This window comes from Balaenoptera acutorostrata, chromosome 2 (assembly GCF_949987535.1).
Source record: "Balaenoptera acutorostrata chromosome 2, mBalAcu1.1, whole genome shotgun sequence".
NCBI classification, from domain to species: domain Eukaryota; kingdom Metazoa; phylum Chordata; class Mammalia; order Artiodactyla; family Balaenopteridae; genus Balaenoptera; species Balaenoptera acutorostrata.
The window spans coordinates 46109618-46130653 of NC_080065.1; the positions used below are offsets into that span (position 1 = coordinate 46109618).

Here is a 21036-nt window from a genome sequence, read left to right on the forward strand (position 1 = left end):
GAAGCTTAAAGATAATTGACAGAAATGGTGGAGACCCTTTAAAATTCTTATTTAAAGATGGAGCCCACAATACTTTGGCTAGAGTAGAATATTAAGTGATTTTCCAGAAAGCCAGATATGAAATATAAGCTATTTGTAGCTACAGGGAAACACCAAAACATTCTTTACAGTATAATATTTTTGCTCATACTTCACAATTACTGAATAAGGTAATATTCAAAAATCACTGTACTGCATTGGACATGTTCATCTTTTATGGCTTACATCACTAACCCTGCGCTCCAATCACAAATGAGTTCGTTTCGCATAAACAGTTCTAAGCCTACACTTTTAACCATAGGTCCTGCTTCTCAACAAAAACTAAACTTAGGATTTTCAAATATTTGTTTAAAGTAACCACATAACATGACTAAGAAATAAATAATTTTAAATCAGCTTTCATTAAAAGGCCCATAATCCCTTATTCTAAAACCCAAAGCCCTCAAAATCCTAGTTCTTTCATGACATTTGGCACCAAAGTCTAACCTGAACTTATCTAATGGCAAAACTTAACGTGAACAAATGAAGGAATGACCCCAGCCTTTATTTACCCCACTCATTTTGACTAGTCTTATTTCACTACATAAAAATTAGTGTCTTTGATTACAAGGTACTGTCCTAGACCCTGCTGAGGGCATTACATAAGGTGTATGAATCATATAACCTTTCAAAAATTCAGAAAGTTCTGGCTCCAAGAGTTCCGGATAATGGACTGTGAACCTGTATTTAGATAAAATCTTCACTGTTAAAAGATGCTAAACTCAACCTATTATTTTTCAGAGAGCCAAAAAATTTTTAATGTATTATATAGATCTACTACATAATAAAACTTGAAATGGTAATGGTCCCTTACATAAAATGAACTAAATACATCCCACACATATATTTTCTTAATTATAGGACTATGACAAGATTTCAGTTGCTTGTTTTTTGTTTCATTATAAAAACTGAAAGCTTGCGCTGAATTTTTAAGTACTATCATGTTTTCTAAATTTAAGTCTTCACTAGATATTAAGTCTTATAAGTTAAAAGTATTTTATTTATTTAACTGTCAACCAATTTTGCACTCCTTTCCTTTGGCAAGAACCAATGATCTCAAGGCAAAACAAATACTCACATAAAATGAGTTAACAAATAGATAAATTATATGAAGCAAAGCCCTGAAATTTTACTCTTTACATCTTGTCAAGTAATCCTATTCCTAGCAATGAATGTATAAATTATTCACTAACTATGAGGATAATCATCATTACTAATATTATTTAGACAAAGAGCACTGACATTTCACCAGACTTTGTGAGCAAATTTTTTTTCTTTTCAAAATTTTTAAGATTAATATACTTTATTTCTTAAAGTAATTTTCGGTTTATTAAAAAAACTGAGCAGAGAGTAAAAGATACACTCCCTCTCCATAACTACCACCTTTAATTAATTTCCTCTATCACGAACAATTTTCATTGGTATGGTTTATTTGTTATAACTGATGAACCAATATTGATACATTATTATTAACTCCATAGTTTACATTAAGGGTTATTCTTCCTGTTGTACAGTTCTATAGGTTTTGACAAATACATAATGTCATGCATCCATCATTACCATATCATACAGAATAGTTTCACTTCCCTAAAAATCCTCTGTACCCCAACTGTTCATTCCTCCTCTGTCCTCCCACCAACCCCTAGTAACCACTGATCTTTTTACCATCTCCATAGTTTTGCCTTTTCCAGAATGTCATACGGCTATAATCATACACTAGGTAGTCTTTTCAGATTGGCTTCTTTCATTTAGCAATATGTGTTTAAGGTTCTTCCATGTGTTTTTATGGCTAGATAGCTGATTTATTTTTAGCTGAATAATATTCCATTGTATGGATGTACCAGAGTTTACCCATTCACCTACTGAAGGACATCTCAGTCGCTTCCAAGCTTTGGCAATTATGAATAAAGCCGCTATAAACATCATGTGCTGGTTTTTACGCGGACATAAGTTTTCAACGCATTTGGGTAAATACCTAGGAGCTCCATTGCTAGGTCCTACGGTAAGCCTATGTTTAGTTTTGTAAAAAACTGCAAGTCTTCCAAAGTGGCTTTACCATGTTACATTCCCACCAGCAGTGACTGAGAACTTCTGTTGCTCCACATCCTCACAGCATGTGGTGTCGTCAGTGTTTCAAATTTCAGCCATTCTAATAGATGTGTAGAGGAATCTCACTGTTGTTTTAGTTTACAATTCCCTAATGAAGTGTGATATGGGGCATCTTTTCATATGCTTATTTGCCATTTGTATATCTTCTTCACTGAGGTGTCTATTCAGACCTTTCTGCCACTTTTTGATTGGGCTGTTTGTTTTTTGTTGCGTTTTAAGAGTTCTTTGTATATTTTGGACACAAGTCCTTTATCAGATATGTGTTTTATAAATATTTTCCCCCAGTGTGTAGCTTTACACAGAGCGGAAGTTTTTAATTTTAATTAAGTACAACTTATTAATTATTTCTCTCATGGACCATGTTTTTGGCGTTGTTATCTAAAAACTCACTGCCAAATCCAAGCTGCAAATTTATTTTTAATGACAAAAATGTTCAAGGAAACAATGTCACAAGTTCAACCAATTTATTAGGACCTAAAAAAGTAGAGTATATAATACCCCCAGCTAGAGTTTTCAAAATAGTATTTATGAAAGAGGAAATTAAACTTATGAAATATTAACACAAATGCCTTCACTTCACTTTTACCTAAAGTATAACAGATGACATTCCCAAAGTAAGTTATACTGAAATACTCTGCCTTCAAACTCTTTGGTCCATAACAGAAAAACACAGATATTACCATGCTAGAATTTTCATGTATTCAGAGATGAAAGGTTTATTTAAAAAAAAAAAATATATATATATATATATATATATATATATTTGGCCTATTTTATAAAAAGGAATTAATGAAAAAGATAAATTTGACCTTTTTCATATATTTTAACATAACTGCATATTAATCTCATTACATCCATCAAAAATATTTTTGTTTGGTCATTTTGCCAGTTCAATATTTAACAAATTAAAAAATTATGTCACTTCTGCTTGAAAAAGTGGCAGGGGTAGGGGTGTAACTCTGAGTGCAAGTTTAGATGCTCTGTAAAAGGACTTAATTCCTGGTGGGAGGCAAAATGAACATTTTAATTTCAATTATCTTCTTTTTTTTTTTAATAAATTTATTTGTTTTTATTTTTGGCTGTATTAGGTCTTCATTGCTGTGCGTGGGCTTTCTCTAGTTGTGGCGAGTGGGAGCTACTCTTTGTTGTGGTGCGTGGGCTTCTCGTTGTCGTGGCTTCTCTTGTTGCAGAGCACTGGCTCTAGGCCTGCGGGCTTCAGTAGTTGTGGCACATGGGCTCAGTAGTTGTGGCACATGGGCTCAGAAGTTGCGGCTCGTGGGCTCTAGAGTGCAGGCTCAGTAGTTGTGGCGCATGGGCTTAGTTGCTCTGCAGCATGTGGGATCTTCCTGGGCCAGGGGTTGAACCCATGTCCTCTGCATTGGCAGGCGGATTCTTAACCGCTGCACCACCAGGGAAGCCCTCAATTATCTTCTTATCACATATAATTCACTGATGAAGCTCACTTAGTAGAAAGAGATTTTAGGGTTTCTCAAAAATCAGAATTCCCATCCAGGAATAACATTTAACCCACTTAAATCCTGCAGATTTGTCAAGATACATGCAGTAGAAAAGTTAAAAGACAATGTCTAGTAATTTAATAGAGATGTACTCAGTGTGTGAAACAACAGCTCTTGACCACTTAAGCTTTAGCAAAGGCATTCCATAACATTCCCTGAAACTACTTTTAAAAAGAAGATTTTGGGATTTCCCTGGTGGCGCAGTGGTTAAGAATCCTCCTGCCAATGCAGGGGACACAGGTTCGAGCCCTGGTCCAGGAAGATCCCACATGCCACAAAGCAACTAAGCCCGTGTGCCACAACTACTGAGCCTGCGCTCTAGAGTCCACAAGCCACAACTACTGAGCCCATGCACCACAACTACTGAAGCCCACACGGCTAGAGCCCGAGCTCCGCAACAAGAGAAGCCACCACAATGAGAAGCGTGTATACTGCAATGAAGAGTAGCTCCCGCTCGCTGCAACTAGAGAAGCCTGCGCGCAACACAGACCGAACGCAGCCATAAATAAATAAATAAATTTTTTTAAAAAAAGAAGATTTTATGAGCAGAAATTTTTTCCTATGAATCCTTTAAAAAGCCACAGCATTTAGGAAACCAGCAGTGGAATTCAGTAAGCTTGGTTAATGTGAAACTGAGCTTTAGTTTTCATTATTGGCAGTATATACTCAATATTTATATAACTTTTCTTTCCTTTAGGTTCATCCAATATATTAAAATTTATCAAAATATTTTCAAGCGTTCTGTAAAATGGATGTACAACAAATACTTAATATACCAAATCTATACATTACCTCTTCCAACGGTAGTATAAAAAGCAGTTTTAAACAAAGAAAATGTTTGTGATTATAACAAATTACTTAGGGATGCATCTGGTACTACTTCATTTTGTGACAATTATATAAAAAAAGGGTGCTGGTGGGCTTCCCTGGTGGTGCAGTGGTTGAGAGTCTGCCTGCCAATGCAGGGGACATGGGTTCGAGCCCTGGTCTGGGAAGATCCCACATGCCGCGGAGCAACTGGGCCCGTGAGCCACAATTGCTGAGCCTGCGCGTCTGGAGCCTGTGCTCCGCAACAAGAGAGGCCGCGATAGTGAGAGGCCCGCGCACCGCGATGAAGAGTGGCCCCCGCTTGCCGCAACTAGAGAAAGCCCTCAGACAGAAACGAAGACCCAACACAGCCAAGAATAAATAAATAAATAAAATTAAAAAAAAAAAAAAAAAAGGGTGCTGGAATAAATGCTCATATGAACTGACTGAAGCAGTTATTTTCCACAACAATGTAGACAAAAAATACAGCTCCACATCAGAATAAGTAAATAAGGAAATAAAACTTTTTTCCAACCTAAGAAATTAAGCTCCATAATACCATATTCCTTTCATTCCAGTAGACGTTCCCCCATATTTTAAGATATCTCTAATCAGGATATATATTCAGTATGATAGTGTTCCATTTTTTTCCTGAAAAGCTATTTTAATGAGGTTATCTGATATTAAGAGATGACTTGGAAATACAATATATTTCCAAAGAGCTAAGCTGAATTTTCAAGGTAGTAATTATTATTAAACATAAGTGACAATCTTATTCCATTTCACATTTAGTATTTTTTCATTAAATTTTTCTGTCTATATTTATTAAACACCTATTACATACCAAGCAATGTGCTTGACACTAAGGATACAAGCGGAGCAAAACAGACCATTCTTACCCTAGCAAGGCTTATTGCCTTGTCCAATTGGGGGGAAACTGGGAAAAGGCAGCGCAGCACTTAACGTCAACATGGAAACAAAGGAGTTAAAATATTCAAGTGTGGGCAATAGGCCATTTTGATACCAGCTTTCTGGACTAGTACAGGAAAGGGTGGCACGAGAGACTTGTCATGCCATAAAACCCAACAAACGCCAATGTCCTCCTACAGTGCAGGGCTCTTATGGCCACTTTTGCCATATATAACACTTTACTTATATATTACTTTACAGCTTATAAAAATAAACATATTATTAACCCATCCATTTTTTTTCTTCATAGCAATTTTTTATTACCATTTAAGTAGCTACTCAAAAATTTTTTAAAACACTGGGCCTCATTTACCTCCTTTGGGACAGTCACCTAAAGATATATGATTTTTCAAACTGTATGCCAAAAACAAAGAACTTGAGAAACTCCATATATCCACAGTAAATGATCTCCCTCATCTTCCCAAATACTGCCAAATCTCAAACTTTAGAGATGCAGTATTATATAATAATTCAATCCCCAAAACTTATCCTGTATTGTCTTTTTCCTCAGACATTAATAAAGGGAGTAAAAGTGACTTTAAAAAAGTAATCTGAAAGCAATTAGAATACCAAAAATAGGGGAAAATATTTCTTCCAAGTTGTATTTTATCCTTTAAAACTGTGAATATTATCTACTTAATATAGCACACTAATAATACTTGTAGCAACAATCTACATAATAATCAATGCTAGAAAAATACTTGTGCTGAAATACAAAATCCTGGGGGGTTTTTTGTTGCATTCACACACACCACAACAGTTGAAAAGGATAATCCAAAGTCCATTACTCTAAATTTTGGTTTAAAAGGCTACTGACATTTCTGTGTTTTTTACAATAATCACCAAGAATGATGTCGCTAAAATCCCCAATCAAAAATGGGAGTAATCCACATCCTAGAGTAAGGGAATTTTAATAGGCCAACACTTCATACAATGGAGACATACAGGATTTCAAATAACACATTTTTTAATGAACTTAGAGTAAAGGTTTTTTTGTACATTAAGATATGTTTACATAAATGTTCTTCCATCTATCTATATGCTTTCCTGCATATTGTTTCATAAGCCTGGTGGCTAAAATAGAGGTTACCAGTTATCATGGAATTTACTTCTTAGGAAAAAAGCAAATATTTCCTTAAACTAACCCCAAATTTTCCTTCCGTTTTACTCCTGTAAAAGTGGCTTTAATCAAATTAGGATGTATAGACTGCATGTGGAAATATTTAATATATCTTGAAACATAACTAAATCCAAGTTCTCTTCACCTTCAGAATACTGTGCTAAAGACATCACCAAAAAATAAAAAAATAATTTGCTAGCCAAAAAAGGCAAAATGAACTCAAATATGAACTGAAAAACCAAAGAACAAGGCTATTATTCTCAGCCAATTTGGGGGCAAAATAGGGAAAGAAAAGCTAGTCTGTCCTACTGTGGAAATAAGGCTTCAGAGTTTGCTAAAACAATAAAAAAAATGTAAGTCAACTATCTGGGGAAGGCAACTGACGAGAGACAAGCTGTCGAAAGAGAAGTATGGCATGATCTGCTGGACTCCCAAGACACTCAAGGAGGTAAATCTTTATTCTGCTTCTTCTCATCCATTTCCAACTCACACAGAGAGACACAGGGCAAGGTGCAGGAATCCGAACCAAGGATAGAGAAAGTAAGCACAATATCTCAAGTGCCAACCTTAAGCTAGTTTGTGAAATTTAACCTAGAAGCAAAGTGTCCAGTTATTTAAAGTAATGAAACCCAATATTAACCTACAAACTGATGAATAGTACAACTTAAAAAACAGTGATATAGTTTTGATATATTCTGAGGATCTTCTTTTGCATATGTATTTACATTCTTTCTGATGAGCTGTATTCTCAAATTTAACAAATAAATCTATCTCCTTTTTTGTGGCCTCAATTTCCATTTAACATGATAAAACAAGCATAATCTTAGTTTCAGCTCTGCCGTAAAATAGCTTACTGGGCTTGAGCAAGTATCTGGGCCTAAGTTTCTTCACTTGTCTACTGAAAAGTGTTGATCCAAAATGACTTAAATGAACTCTTCATTCTAAAATAATCATTCTATAATTCTTTATGATGACATCAAGTTATTTGGGGCAATATCTCCCTTTAACTGGAGAAACACTGCCCTGGACTGAAGCAGTGGCTATATTCTTTAAGCAATCATTCACCACACCAACACTGGTGACGACAGTACTATGGATTTACCCCCACCCCAATTCGATCACTTCATAAAACCTCCAGCACAACAAACCCATCACTACCTACTTATTCATTTACTTACACAGGAAATGGGTAAACCAAGCCCCACTGTGTTGAGGACAGTGGTTGTGACGGTACTGTCATGGTACGGATACTGGATGCTGTTGTCTTTACAGAAAAAGCCTCTCTGAAATGGATATATTTGGCCCAAATTTAGAACAGCCATAGGCATGGAAGCTGTTAGAGAAGGGAAAAAAAGACACACATGGTTAAATTCAATTCACTTCATTAGGAAGTAAAGTCTACTGAATGGGATGCAAATCTTAACCGTATTTTGCCCTTTCTGAAAAAGGATCACTATTCCATTACATCCAAGAGTAAAGACTTGAGGAAACCATGCATCATTAGCTTGTCCACATCAGCCCCACCTTTATCAAGTTTAAATTCTCTTACTTGCGTTGACCTCTGATTTTAGGGACAATCAATAAAGGAAACCCCAAGGGAAGACAGCAACATTGGCCCGTGAAAAAATAAAGTTGAGAGAACAGGAAGGTTTTGTATTTTACATGTTGTACGTAATTCATTTTTAACTGAATTGCTCAATACATTAAATATGTTTAAGAAAAAAAGACAAAACTCAGTAAATATATTTAATAATCAATAATACATCATAACAGCCAAATGCAGTCAAGGAGGGAAAAGATACAAAATTCTGTTTCATATTAAAATTTAAATTAATAGGGTTAGAAAAAATAGAAACTGTAAGTATATTTGATAATAAGAACAGAAACAAGCCCTTTGTTTTCTGAAGACAAATTAAAAATGGTTTTTATTGGCCCTGGCAAGGCTCCAAAATCACTTTAACAAGTTATACAGGAATAATGTTCATTTGAAATTTTTCACCCAAATAAAACGAAAGACCAATGAGAAGTTAAATAACTTAAATTAGTAATTTCTTAGTATGTTTAAATTTACCACACTTTTAGGCTTTGTTTTATACAATTCAAACAGTCACGCATCTACTTACTATATCCTTGATACTAGAGTATGCCATACATAGAGGAGACAATTAGTGTAAAACAGGCACTCGGTTCAAGAGCCTAAATTGTACATGCAGCAACAGAATGCATACTCAGGAAGCAGTTTTAAAAGTAATAATACTAAGACAGATTTTTGAGGGATGATGAAATTGTTCTATATCTTGATTGTGATGGTAATTCCACAACTCTAAGTATTTGTCAAAACTCACAGAACTGTACCCAAAAAAAAGTACATTTTACTGTATGTAAATGTTAAAAGGAATACCATAAAAGAGAAAATATGACTAATTTCTAAAATGATATAAAAGGCCCTATAGGAATTCAGAGGTCAACGTGAACTGGAATAGTTAGAAAAGACTATTAGGGCTTCCCTGGTGGCGCAGTGGTTAAGAATCTGCCTGCCAAAGCAGGAGACACGGGTTCGAGCCCTGGTCCGGGAACATCCCACATGCCGCAGAGCAGCTAAGCCCGTGCGCCACAACTACTGAGCCTGTGCTCTAGAGCCCATGAGCCACAACTACTGAGCCTGCGAGCCACAACTACTGAGCCCACATGCCACAACTACTGAAGCCCGTGTGGCTAGAGCCCGTGCTCTGCAACAAGAGAAGCCACTACAATGAGAAGCCCGCGCACCGCAACGAAGAGTAGCCCCTGCCCGCCACAGCTAGAGAAAGCCTGCGTGCAGCAACAAAGACCCAACATAGCCAAAAGTAAATAAATTAAATACATTAATTAAGTTTTTAAAAAAGACTATTAAAGAACAGGCAACTGAGCTGAACTTGAAGCAGCAGGTAAATCATAGGCAATAGGGAGGGCCTCAAGGAGAGCATTTAGTGGTAGAGGGATGCAAGAGCAGCATGAGGTCACACCAACAAGAGTACAGAGAGAAAGAGCAAGAAGTTTTCAAGGTACATAACATTTCATAGCGAACATGTACTGCGTGCTCACACATGCCAAGCACTAGGCTACACAGATTAACTCAATCCTTACCTCAACCTTGTGAAGTAGGTAACATCACTTCCCCCGTTTTTCACATAAAATTATTATGAGGCTTTAAGAAATGAGGAAACTTGCTGGAACTAGTAAGTAGTGGAACCAGGATTACAACACAGGCTATCTGTTCCTAGAATCAGTGTATATATGATGTCTCCCATGGAGGCAAGTGATTCGCTAAATTAACAGAATTGTGACAAGGAAGATGATTGGGGTGAGGGGTACCTGTCCTTTGAAAAAGCTTGTTCAGTATAAAATACATGTTATGTTCATAATAAAAACTCAACGTTAATGAAACAAAATCTTTTCTGCAGATTACTCTTAATTCCACAATTGTGTGGTTTTTAATGGGAGGAAGAGAACCTGAGACTTTGGGGTTTAACAAAAAGAATTATGTATTTAAAATACTGGCCTAAGAAAGGACTTATCCTGTAGGAATAAATAAAATATCACTGTCCTCTTTTGCTCAGGGTTAGTAACAGAGTAAAATAAGGGGTTTTAAAAATTAACTTTAAAAAAAATTAGAAAGGGGAGCATTTAACACAGCTTTGAAATAATCTACTAATTAAGTGTTAAGTAGTATGCTGACAGGGAAAATAGAAAAGGACACATGAAAGAGTGTTTTGAATATGGAAATGACTCAATTTGAGGACTGGTCACAATTGTTGAGACAGACCTGAAGATGACACTTCAGGCTTTGGGAATAGGGAGAATGATGGTCCCATTGACAAAAATGTGAAGTTGGGACGGGCAGCTGGTTTATGATGAAAGAAAATTAGTTGAGTATTGAAAATATTGCCTTTGGAGTAATCTGACACCTTAAAAGCTCAGCCTCATCTTTCACTCTTCTCCATGCAGCTCTTAAGGCTCCGATCACACTGAACCATTTCCTGTTGCCTGAACATACTATGTTTTCAAAATCTTAGGTACCTACCTATATGTTCAGCCTTCTGTTGGGGATACCTGTCCCCTTGTTTCCCTTTCCCTGATAAGTAAGGCACTCCCTACTTATCTGCCCTATGACACCTTGGACACACACCCATTACATAGTATTTTAAACTGCTTTTTTTTTTTTTTTATAGCTACTTTATTTATTTATTTATTTATTTATTTATTTATTTTTGGCTGTGTTGAGTCTTTGGTTCGTGCGAGGGCTTTCTCTAGTTGCGGCAAGTGGGGGCCACTCTTCATCGCGGTGTGGGGACCGCTCTTCATCGCGGTGCACGGGCCTTTCACTATCGCGGCCCCTCCCGTTGCGGGGCACAGGCTCCAGATGCACAGGCTCAGCAGTTGTGGCTCACGGGCCCAGCTGCTCCGTGGCATGTGGGATCTTCCCAGACCAGGGCTCGAACCCGTGTCCCCTGCATTAGCAGGCAGATTCTCAACCACTGCGCCACCAGGGAAGCCCTTAAACTGCTTTTTGCATTTTGTCAGCAACTTGAGGACAAATACTATATCATTCTTGTATCCTTCGGACCAGGCACACAGTTGGCTCTCAGTAAAAATTCACTGAACGGCGAAAGGAATATAATGCAGGATGAAGATCAGAAGTAGAGACAGATGTGCAGATTGTTGGCATTGGAGGTGGTAACTTAAGCCAGGAGAATAAAACAGTCTCAGAGAAAGCCTAAAGTCAAGACTAACAGAGATCAATAAAAACAATCAGGTAAGGACTAATATCCATAGTGAAATCATGAAAAGAGACTGCAGGAGAGAGAGGGAGAGGAGATGATTACATGCTCTAGAGGGCAGGGGCTGTGTCTCTCTCATTCAGCAGAACATATTGACCATTCTTTAAACACAAGAATGAACAATAGAGAAGACAATGTTGTTATACAAAAAGCCAATGAAAGTAGCTTAGAGTATCAAGTCTGTACTAGGTTAAATGTAGGACGTCAATGCTAAAACATCAAGAAGAGTGAGAACAGAGTAAAGACAATGAGGTCTGAGGAAAAAAGGTGTCATATATACTCTGTGAGAAAATATCTTACACCACCTCCACTAACACCACATCTTTATGAAGAAACTTCAATAACGAGCTTCAATATTGGGTTGTCATTGTCTAAGCATGAATCTCTTTCTTCAAGTTAAATATATCACAATGATTTCCTCTATTACTCATATGATTTATATATACACATGCACACATACACACGCACACCACTATGGGCTGAATTGTGTCTGTCCCCCCAAATTCTTACGTTGAAGTTCTAACTCCCAATTTTACTATAATTGGAGATAGGACTTCTAGGAGGTAATTAAGCTAAATGAGATCATAAAGGTAGGGTCCTAATTCAATAAGATTGGTGGCCTTATGAGAAAAGGGAGAGAGAGAGAGAGTTCTCTTTCCACACGCATGCATCCAAGGAAAGGCCGTGTGAGGATACAACACGAAGGCGGCCATCTGCAAGCCAGGAAGAGAACCCTCAAAAGAACCTGACCATGCTGGCTCCCTGATCTCAGAATCCCAGCCTCTAGAACTCTGAGAAAACAAATTTCTGTTGTTAAGCCACCTAGTTTTTGGTATTTTGTTATGGCAGCCCAAGCAGACTAAGGCACACACACACACAGACACACACACACACACACACACAGAGGCATAGCCATCCCCCCAGAGTAAACAGACACCTCTACTCTAAAAAGCAATGAAATATCCTCTATCTACACAGAAATTATTTTCAGTGGTAATTTTTTAGGGTAGTAATAGAGAGTTCTATGTCAAAGTTAGTATTATAGGAAGATTCTTCTCAAAACAAACTCTTTCATAGGACACGTATATTCTTTCCTTTATATATAAAGGATATAGAAACTATTTTTGACACTAATCATAATTCTAGGGTATTTTTCTCTTAATTGAAATTCCCTTAAGAGAAGTCACTTTTAAAAGTTCAATACTGCTAATAAACACATTTGTTAGCTACTGTATGTCTGCTCTTAGCACATCTTCTCTAAGTTATATTGAGGAAGATAGATAAATGAATACCTGGAGATAGATACATACATATATATATATTTATTTCCTATATTCTTCTCCAATTAAGTAATAATTGAAATATCTCCCATTTTATATATAGTACATACTTTCTTAAAGACAGGTTGTTACAAAATATTCCAATGGAATAAATCTAAAATGCATTTTAAAGAGAACCAATGTTAATTTCTAATATGTAGAAGCAAAGGTAAAGAAAAACAAGTCCTAAGTTTACGTTTTAAAAAGAATGAAATATAAATCTAGACATTATTAAAGTAACTATACTGACTTCAGTACCCACTACACCTTTCCCTATTTTCTCAATTTCAGATACCACAGGGAAATTCAAGTGTCCATCTTCTTGAAAATCTCCTCTCATTATTCACTCAGACATTTCAATTCCTATGACACGGCAGCCACAGTGCCAGGAAAGGAAAAATTTTAAAAAGGGAAGGCCTAAAAACACTAAAAAAGGAAAGGAATGAAAAAGACCTCACCACAAAATTTTTAATAAGAGAGAGATAAGCGCTACTGGAAAATAACACAGCTGTAACTGCAAACAGAACTGAAGCTTAGATGACTTAGACAATGTAGCAGTCAGGATCCCAGCAGGAAACAGCACCCCCAAACTGGGGAACTTAAGAAGAGCTTAATAAGGGACTATTTACAAGGTATGGTGAGGGCAAAGTCAAGAGATAGTACAATCTTCTGAGGCTGCAACCACTCCTAGACCTAAAAGGTTCAAAGAGCTATGACCTCTGGGAGAGCCAACATGACAGGAGTTGGCAGGAGGACTCCAGGAGAAGAAACCCCACTCTCCTTCCAGTGCTTCCCATTCTTCAAACCCATCTAGAAGCCAAAGGGCAAAGTGAGCCTCCTAGTACTGAGGACAAGGTAGACAACGACGAGAGCAGGTCCACACGGGGGAAAAGCTATCCAGAACCGGGAGGCAGAAGGTAAGACCCGTCAGGGTCTCAGCATGAAATAGAGTCTAGTAACTAAATGTAGATAACTCAGGAGAGTTTAATAAAGGGACTATTTACAGAATCTATATTCAGACTATATATTAAGAAGTTTGGACTCTATTCTGTGGGTAACAGGAGACACACAACCCAATCTGTGCCTTAGTGGGGGAAAAGACTCTGGGAAAAATTGTATAAAGGAAAAAGAAGTGTGAAGTTAGAATAGAGGAAAGTCCAGAGGCAAGAAATACTAGTGTATATGAGAGATGTTGAGGGCTTGAAATAAAGAAATAACAGTGGGAAAAAGAAGAAGAGACAGTTCTAAAAATGTTTAGGAGATTTTTCCCACAGAACTATGGACCATGTCTCTGTATACGTATATATGGATGTGTGTCTATCTCTCTCTTAAATACACACACACACACACACACACACACACACACACACACACACACCCCACCCCTATCTTCAGCCTTTGGACTCTCTACAAAATACATTTTCCATTTGTCCTTTACCCTGAGTAGATTACTATCTGATAGACTTCCCTCCACAATCCTGCCTATAGTAAGCACTTCAAGGAATATATGTTGAATGAATAAATGAACCAATGAATAAACAAGCATGCAAAAGCCTCTGAGGCACATAATAATAATTTTGTATAACTATAAACTTAGGTCCTGAAAAGTTTTAAGTTATTTTTCTCTCCACAAGACCCAAGTTAAAACAAATAAACCAAGAAAAGAACAAAAAACAAACAAAACTGGTTAACGATCTTAAGTCCAAGAACATGCTAGGGAAGCACTTCCAATTCTATATTCTAACAATTATTTCTCAAGCTTGTTTTCCACTGGGAACACAAAGTGCTAACAAATAAAGATAAAAAGACAGATACACCCACGTTAATTGCTAAAAGAAATTTACAATTCACAAATTCCTGGAATCTTGAAGGCAATTTTTGTACAGTCCAGCATTATCTCCAAGCAAAGCTTAAGACATGGCTATTGCAGAAGCACTTCTCTCAGCAGCACCCCTTACTCTTTTCTCAATGAAAAAAGGAGTTGGGACCCCAATTCAATCTTCTTTACTGATCCACCCAAAACAGAGGTCCACAAATTCCCTGCAGGAAAGCAGAAGGATCAGATTTCCAGATGAAATGAGGAGTATAAAGCAATAATACTTCAAAATAGGACTTTACAAATAATTAACAATCAGCTCTCGATCCATCTTTTCCTAGTATCTTCTCTAGAACCTACAGAAACAATCAGACCTGAAATTTTATCACAAAGCACAAAATAACATATCCTACTCCATAAAAGAAGTGTTGAATTCCTAATCTCAGCATCCATTCTATACATCTTCAAAGTTAGCAAAGGACTTTGTTCCAAGATTCCCATGTAAAACGTTTTCACATACTGTACAACTTTACAGTACATACTATACTGTGCTCTCTCAGTTAAAAGGATAAATCATAATGTGGTCTCTTACCCGCTAGGAAATATCTGCTCTTACCAGAAGCACCTAAAATAGTTGGGGCAGCCTAGCTTACAAGACTCTTAAAATAGCAACCCTGCTAGTCTTGTAGTAATTTATAAACCTGAATCACAAAACACAAATATGATTAAGAGAAAGGTTTGCTTTATAGTGAAAAAACCAGTTAATCATCTTCCACGGCCTTTCTCATATATGTCCAAAAAGACGAACGGAAATTAACATGTATTGAGCACATATAGGTCACTATCATGCTAAAGCAGCTGCACATACACTATAACTGTATATTATCTTCATATAAAACATATTTATGCTTTAGATGTCCTACCATAAAATCTGGGGAAAAAAATTTTAAACCTAATCAATAGCATGAGTATGAATCATATACACAGAAATATATGTATATGTATATATTGTTTAGTAGGCAAACTAATCTGTAAAAACATTATATTTAGTATAGTTTCATTTATATAAAACAAATTACTTGCATTTATGTCTAAATATACATTGGAAAGCCTAGAATATATAACCAACTTTCAAGTAGTTATTTCCAGATGGTATTAATACAAATCAGGTAGAAAACTAATTTTCCACTGTATGTACTTCCATGTTTGAATATTTCATAATAAAACAAAAGATCATGATCATTAATTTTGAATTTTAAAAACACTTTATCACAATGAAACCTTTCTCGCTGTGTTTCCTGAAATTGTTATACATGCAACTTAACTGAAAAAGTCCCATCTATGGTAAAGAGATTGTTTGAAACCAGTGCAAAGGAAAAAGCCTATTTTTCTATTCTGTTTAAAACAAAAAACAAAGTAATAGTAACAAAGTAACAGAAATTATCCTTTGGCTTTTATGCCTGATTGATAGGCTCTCAGAGAAGTAGGCCTACAGTGAAATTATTACTTTTGGGGGTTTTCCTCTCTTGCAACTTTTGAGAACTACAATGATTTACCACATATGAAGTAGGTAGATCATAATAGCTATAAGTTTAGTATCTCCTAAAAAGTGTACAAAACAAATTTCCAAGGCCTAAGATTTTTTGACATTAGAAATTTTGTTACAATACTTTAGGCCCTTCCAGAACATGCTTATCTTATAGGCAGTAGAAATAATCTAGAGGGTCATCAGTTTAGTAGAAGGTCATCAGTTTAGCAGGGGTAATCACATACAAGTCATAATGAATATACTTATTTTAGTCACCACTTCTTGAAAAATCTTATAAAATAATGGTACTCAGGCAGATCATTCTAAAAGGGTGGCACTGTCTTTTTAATTATGTCATAAGCAAAGGAATATTACTCTAGTGGGTCATTCAAGTTTTTGATTTAAACAAAACCTCAAAATTGATTACATATTAATATAAACCGTTAGTCTGATGGAGGAGAGAGGAAAGAAAATAAACAATTTCATTTAGGGCAGTGTCTAATGAAATTTTCTGTGATGACAAAAATAACCAATACAACATGCTGTCCAATACAGTAGCCACTAGTCACACTCGACTAATGAGCACTTGATATGTGGCTGGTGAGAATGAAGGACTAATTTTTTTGTTTTACTTTAATTAATTTCATCTTAAATAGCTACATATGGCTAGAGGCTTTCATAATGGATAATGCAGATTTAGGGGGTTAAAAATAAACTAAGGTTGAGAGCCATCAAATTTCATTAACACTTAATACACAGCAAAACTAACTTTGATTCCCTAACTTAAGAGGAAATAATTATGAAGTACTTGAGTAAACACAGATTTAACTCTGAGCCAATGCCCAGAATAAAATTCCCCTACGTGAATACTTTTGGCTTGCTTCCTTTAAAGAATACTTTTGGCTTGCTTCTTCCTTTAAGAATCTGTCCCTGCTGCATCCCTCAAATTTAAGAACCCTGAATTGGCTTCTCTCTCCAGGCACCTAACCTTCCTATAAGGGGAAGGAAGAGGGCCGGTCAAGTTTGTCTGGGGTACTCTCCTACCTGGCTCACCAACCTCAAATCTTCCCACTCTTCTGTCCCGGGTAAGAAGCCCTTAATCTCTAACCCAGCAGAGTGCCTTCTTGTCTCTGGCTGCCCAAAGCCCGCCTTTACAGCACCCCATCTGCAGAGCAACTACCAACTGCTTCTTCTTACTCCCAGAATTATTCCTACCCTGAATGGAGGCCATGAACACTCGGCTTAGCTGTATACAAATAATACTAATCAAAGGCATGTAGGTTTTTGTAATTCATTCCAAGCAGCACAATACTTATGCTTATAAAATACAATATAGTTTTAAGTTTCACTTCAGTAAAAGCTAAATTCTGTTCTTAGTACATTGCCTGATCATCTGCTTCTAACCTAAGGAATTATAAGGAACACTCAGTCTCTCTCAAATGGGTAGTAGTCATTACTGTTAGAACAGGAAAAAACAGAATTCTTTCCCGGTAGGCTTCTCGAGTTATTCCACATAGTGAAGTCTCTAAAGTAGCAGTTCTTAACTTCTTGGGGTTCACAGACCCCTTTAAGTTTCTAATGAAACTATGGACCCTCTCCTCAAAAACACATGAACTTTTGCCATATAGTTTCACAACCTGCGCGCACACACACACCCAAAAACACTCATCTATGGACACTTCTACTATAAAAGTATATGAAACATAATAAAAATAATTAATATCCTAAAGTTCACAGACCTAAGTGATCAGTAGAATATGACCTCAAAGAAGCTAGAATTAATTCAACCTGATATTCCTACATCTTACCTTAATTCTCCTTCCTCCTTCCCCTCCTCCCAATTTTACCCTCTTCCCATCATCCCTCTTTGCTCTTTATACTTCGTCTCCTTATTTGGGTATATTATAGAACTAAAGTCACTTTTAGTATTACTTACATACTTATTGCAATATTATATTTCCTGTTCTAATTTCAAGAGTCAAAGTTTATTTCTTTAAAGAAAAGTACAATATCTGTTGAATACCTACTATTTGCCAGATATTTGCCTATATTCTATCCCTAACAATTCTACAAAGGGGAAAGAAAGAGTATCCCCCTAAATCTGCATGTTTGAAAACTTCCAAGTCACTAAGTCATAGAAAAGTTAAGGTATAAACCACAAAACAGTTTGATGAGAATGAAAATATGACAAATCAAAATTTAAAGTATAAAGTTAAAATACTACACATGAAAATGTAGTCTTAAATTTATACATTAGAAATTAATGAAACAAACATTCAACACAATAACTTATCTTTTAAAAGCTCGAGAAAGTGAAAGAATATGAGATTAATGAAATAGAAAAAGGAAAAATCAGATCAATTGATCAAAAAATCAGATCAATAAAACCAAATGAGTTTTTTTTAATATAAACTTATTTATTTTATTTATTTATTTTTGGCTGCATTGGGTCTTCGTTGCTGTGCGCAGGCTTTCTCTAGCTACGGCGAGTGGGGGCTACTCTTCGTTGTGATGCGCGGGCTTCTCATCACAGTGTCTTCTCTTGTTGCAGAGCACAGGCTCTAGGCATGCGGGCTTCAGTAGTTGTGGCTCGCAGGCTCAGTAGTTGTGGCTCGCAGGCTCTAGAGCGCAGGCTCAGTAGTTGTGGTGCACGGGCTTAGCTGCTCCACGGCATGTGGGATATTCCTGGACCAGGGCTCGAACCCATGTCCCCTGCATCGGCAGACTCTTAACCACTGCGCCACCAGGGAAGCCCCACCAAATGAGTTTTTATAGGTTGACAAAATAATCAGTCTTGCTCAAGTTTAAGAAAACAAAACACAAATACAGCAAATTATTAAAAATTTTAAACGGCACTAACTGTATCTCTGAGCTAAATTTTATCAGAAACTCATAGATCTTAAGCAACTCACCCAAGAGTACACAGCTCTTGGGTGTGTACTAAGGCAGATACCAGTATTACCCAGTTGGTAAAGAGGGAAGCCAGGACTTTAACAAAAAGTTCCTCTTCTTTTCATATCATACCACCTCTCTTTTAGGAAAGGACACTAACCACCAGGGTCTCAGTTTCTTAGCTACAAATGAAAAAGAAGAATGACATCTCTCCGGTCCCTTTTCAATCCATGATTCGATGAGCTTAAGCTGGTCTGTGTAGAGACAAACAGCTGATTTCCTTCTGTTGGTTAGACTGGGGGTGAAGGTGGAGTTGCTCTGTGTGACCGAGCATATATCTTAATCTACTACACTTGGATTGATTGAGCCATCCTAATGTGTAAGTACACTTTGAAGCAAACTATGGAAGAGAAATAAGAAACCTCAGCAAAACTTACAAGAAAAATAAACAGCAAACTTACAAGAAAAATAAACAGTGAGGGAACTGCTTCTAGGAGCTGATGTTTCACCAGAAAGGTAATGGATAAAACCCATATGTAAGAAATATTCTCCCTTCCAAAAAAAAAATCCAGCATATATAAATTTAACCATGTTTGTTCATTTCTCTACATGTATATTTGGGTCTAACAAGTAAGTCTACAGTTACTTTCGTGAAATTTGCTTCTACAAACCCTTTCATTTTCTCCTTTTAGAAGTCCAAGGTTAAAAGTAAATAAAATTTTTTTGGCTCTTTACTACTTTGTGTTACCTGAGCAGTTTTTAGAAAATTCTATTCATTCCAAATTTAAGGAATGTTCTTTATTTGGTGTCCAATTCAGTTTGAACAAAATACATTTTGGAGAGAAAAACATGCAATATTTTTCTTGCTTTCTTTGGAAACAGGTGTTGCAAATCTTTCCAGAATCACATGAAAAATCTTCCTGCCAATTGACAGGAGTTGTATGTTATTTCTGAACATAAAGGGTTTTCTTCCCCTCCTTTATAAAGGATCATTGATGTCCAAAAGTAAAGAAAGTCATTTAAAATTTTACCAACTTAAGTGAAACTAGTAAGTCTGCCAGATAGGATAGCTTGTTTCCTCTATAGATCAAATGCAGACTCCTTCCTGATTCTTAGTCCTGATCATTTGACAAATGTTTCATGTCTAGCACACAGCTAGACATTCATATCTGACACTCAAGAGAGAATGCAGAGTAAAGATGAATATGTGAAATTTCAATTATAAAGGGGATAGCTGAAGCCATGAGATTTTATGAAGATCAGAGAAAGTGACAACAAGCATAATCTTAGAAAGAAAAAAGAAAGACAACATAACCAACTAATAAGCAATGAACTACCAGGTAAGTAGGGTAAAGAACATGAAAGAATAGTGTCAGGGAAAATGAGGGGGCACTTTTCAAAAATGTCAGTAACAGTTGTTACTTAACTCCCTGACAGTATGCTAGATGGTCTTTAGTAACTTTAAAGAGGAAATGTTATTACATCATTTTGAAGATGAAGAAACCTACCCAAGGCAACTTAGGTTGCAGAATTAGGATTCAAACCCTGGGTCAATGAGGCTATGAGCCTTCTGGGTTCAGATCGTCTTAACAATAGCAGATGCCACTTAAAAAGCTAAGCAGAAAAAGAACACACAAGAGGTCACTGATGAATCCTGATAGAAGAACTGCAGTACTCTGAGTGAAAACAGAAAAACTGCAAAGAATTAGAGAATGAGAGTAAGTGGGTAGAAACTTTTAAATGCCTTGTGATAAAAAGGAAGGAAGGGGGAGAACTTGGTCTACACCTTGAAGGACAAATACGGCAAAAGAAGGTTAATGATTTTTTTGGTCTTCTCTATGGTGCAAAAGATGTGATATAGTGAGCTGATGTGGTGAAATGCAGGTGGTGGGAGAGGAGGACTTGAGAATGAGGATGAATGGATGGAGCTGGATCCATAGGAGATGAGAGGAAATGTAAGCATACATAGACGACCAAGACTATCAACTCATCAAGAGCAGGGTTGGCTAGTGTTGGGTTTTTTTTAGTGTTTCCTGTTTCATTTGTATTGCTATGCAATGT

General features: G+C 36.5%; 1 protein-coding gene across 2 annotated transcripts in view; it reads right to left on the reverse strand.

The window, feature by feature from the left end:
- PLPP1 (phospholipid phosphatase 1) overlaps positions 1–21036 on the reverse strand; it is a 121710-nt gene that overhangs the window by 77750 nt on the left and 22924 nt on the right. The window contains exon 2 of one of the 2 annotated variants that reach the window (XM_007195592.3): positions 7779–7933. The exons of the other annotated variant lie outside the window; for it this stretch is intronic. Coding sequence (XP_007195654.2) covers positions 7779–7933 — 155 coding nt within the window. The remainder of the gene's footprint in view (positions 1–7778; positions 7934–21036) is intronic. 2 annotated transcript variants of the gene reach the window in all.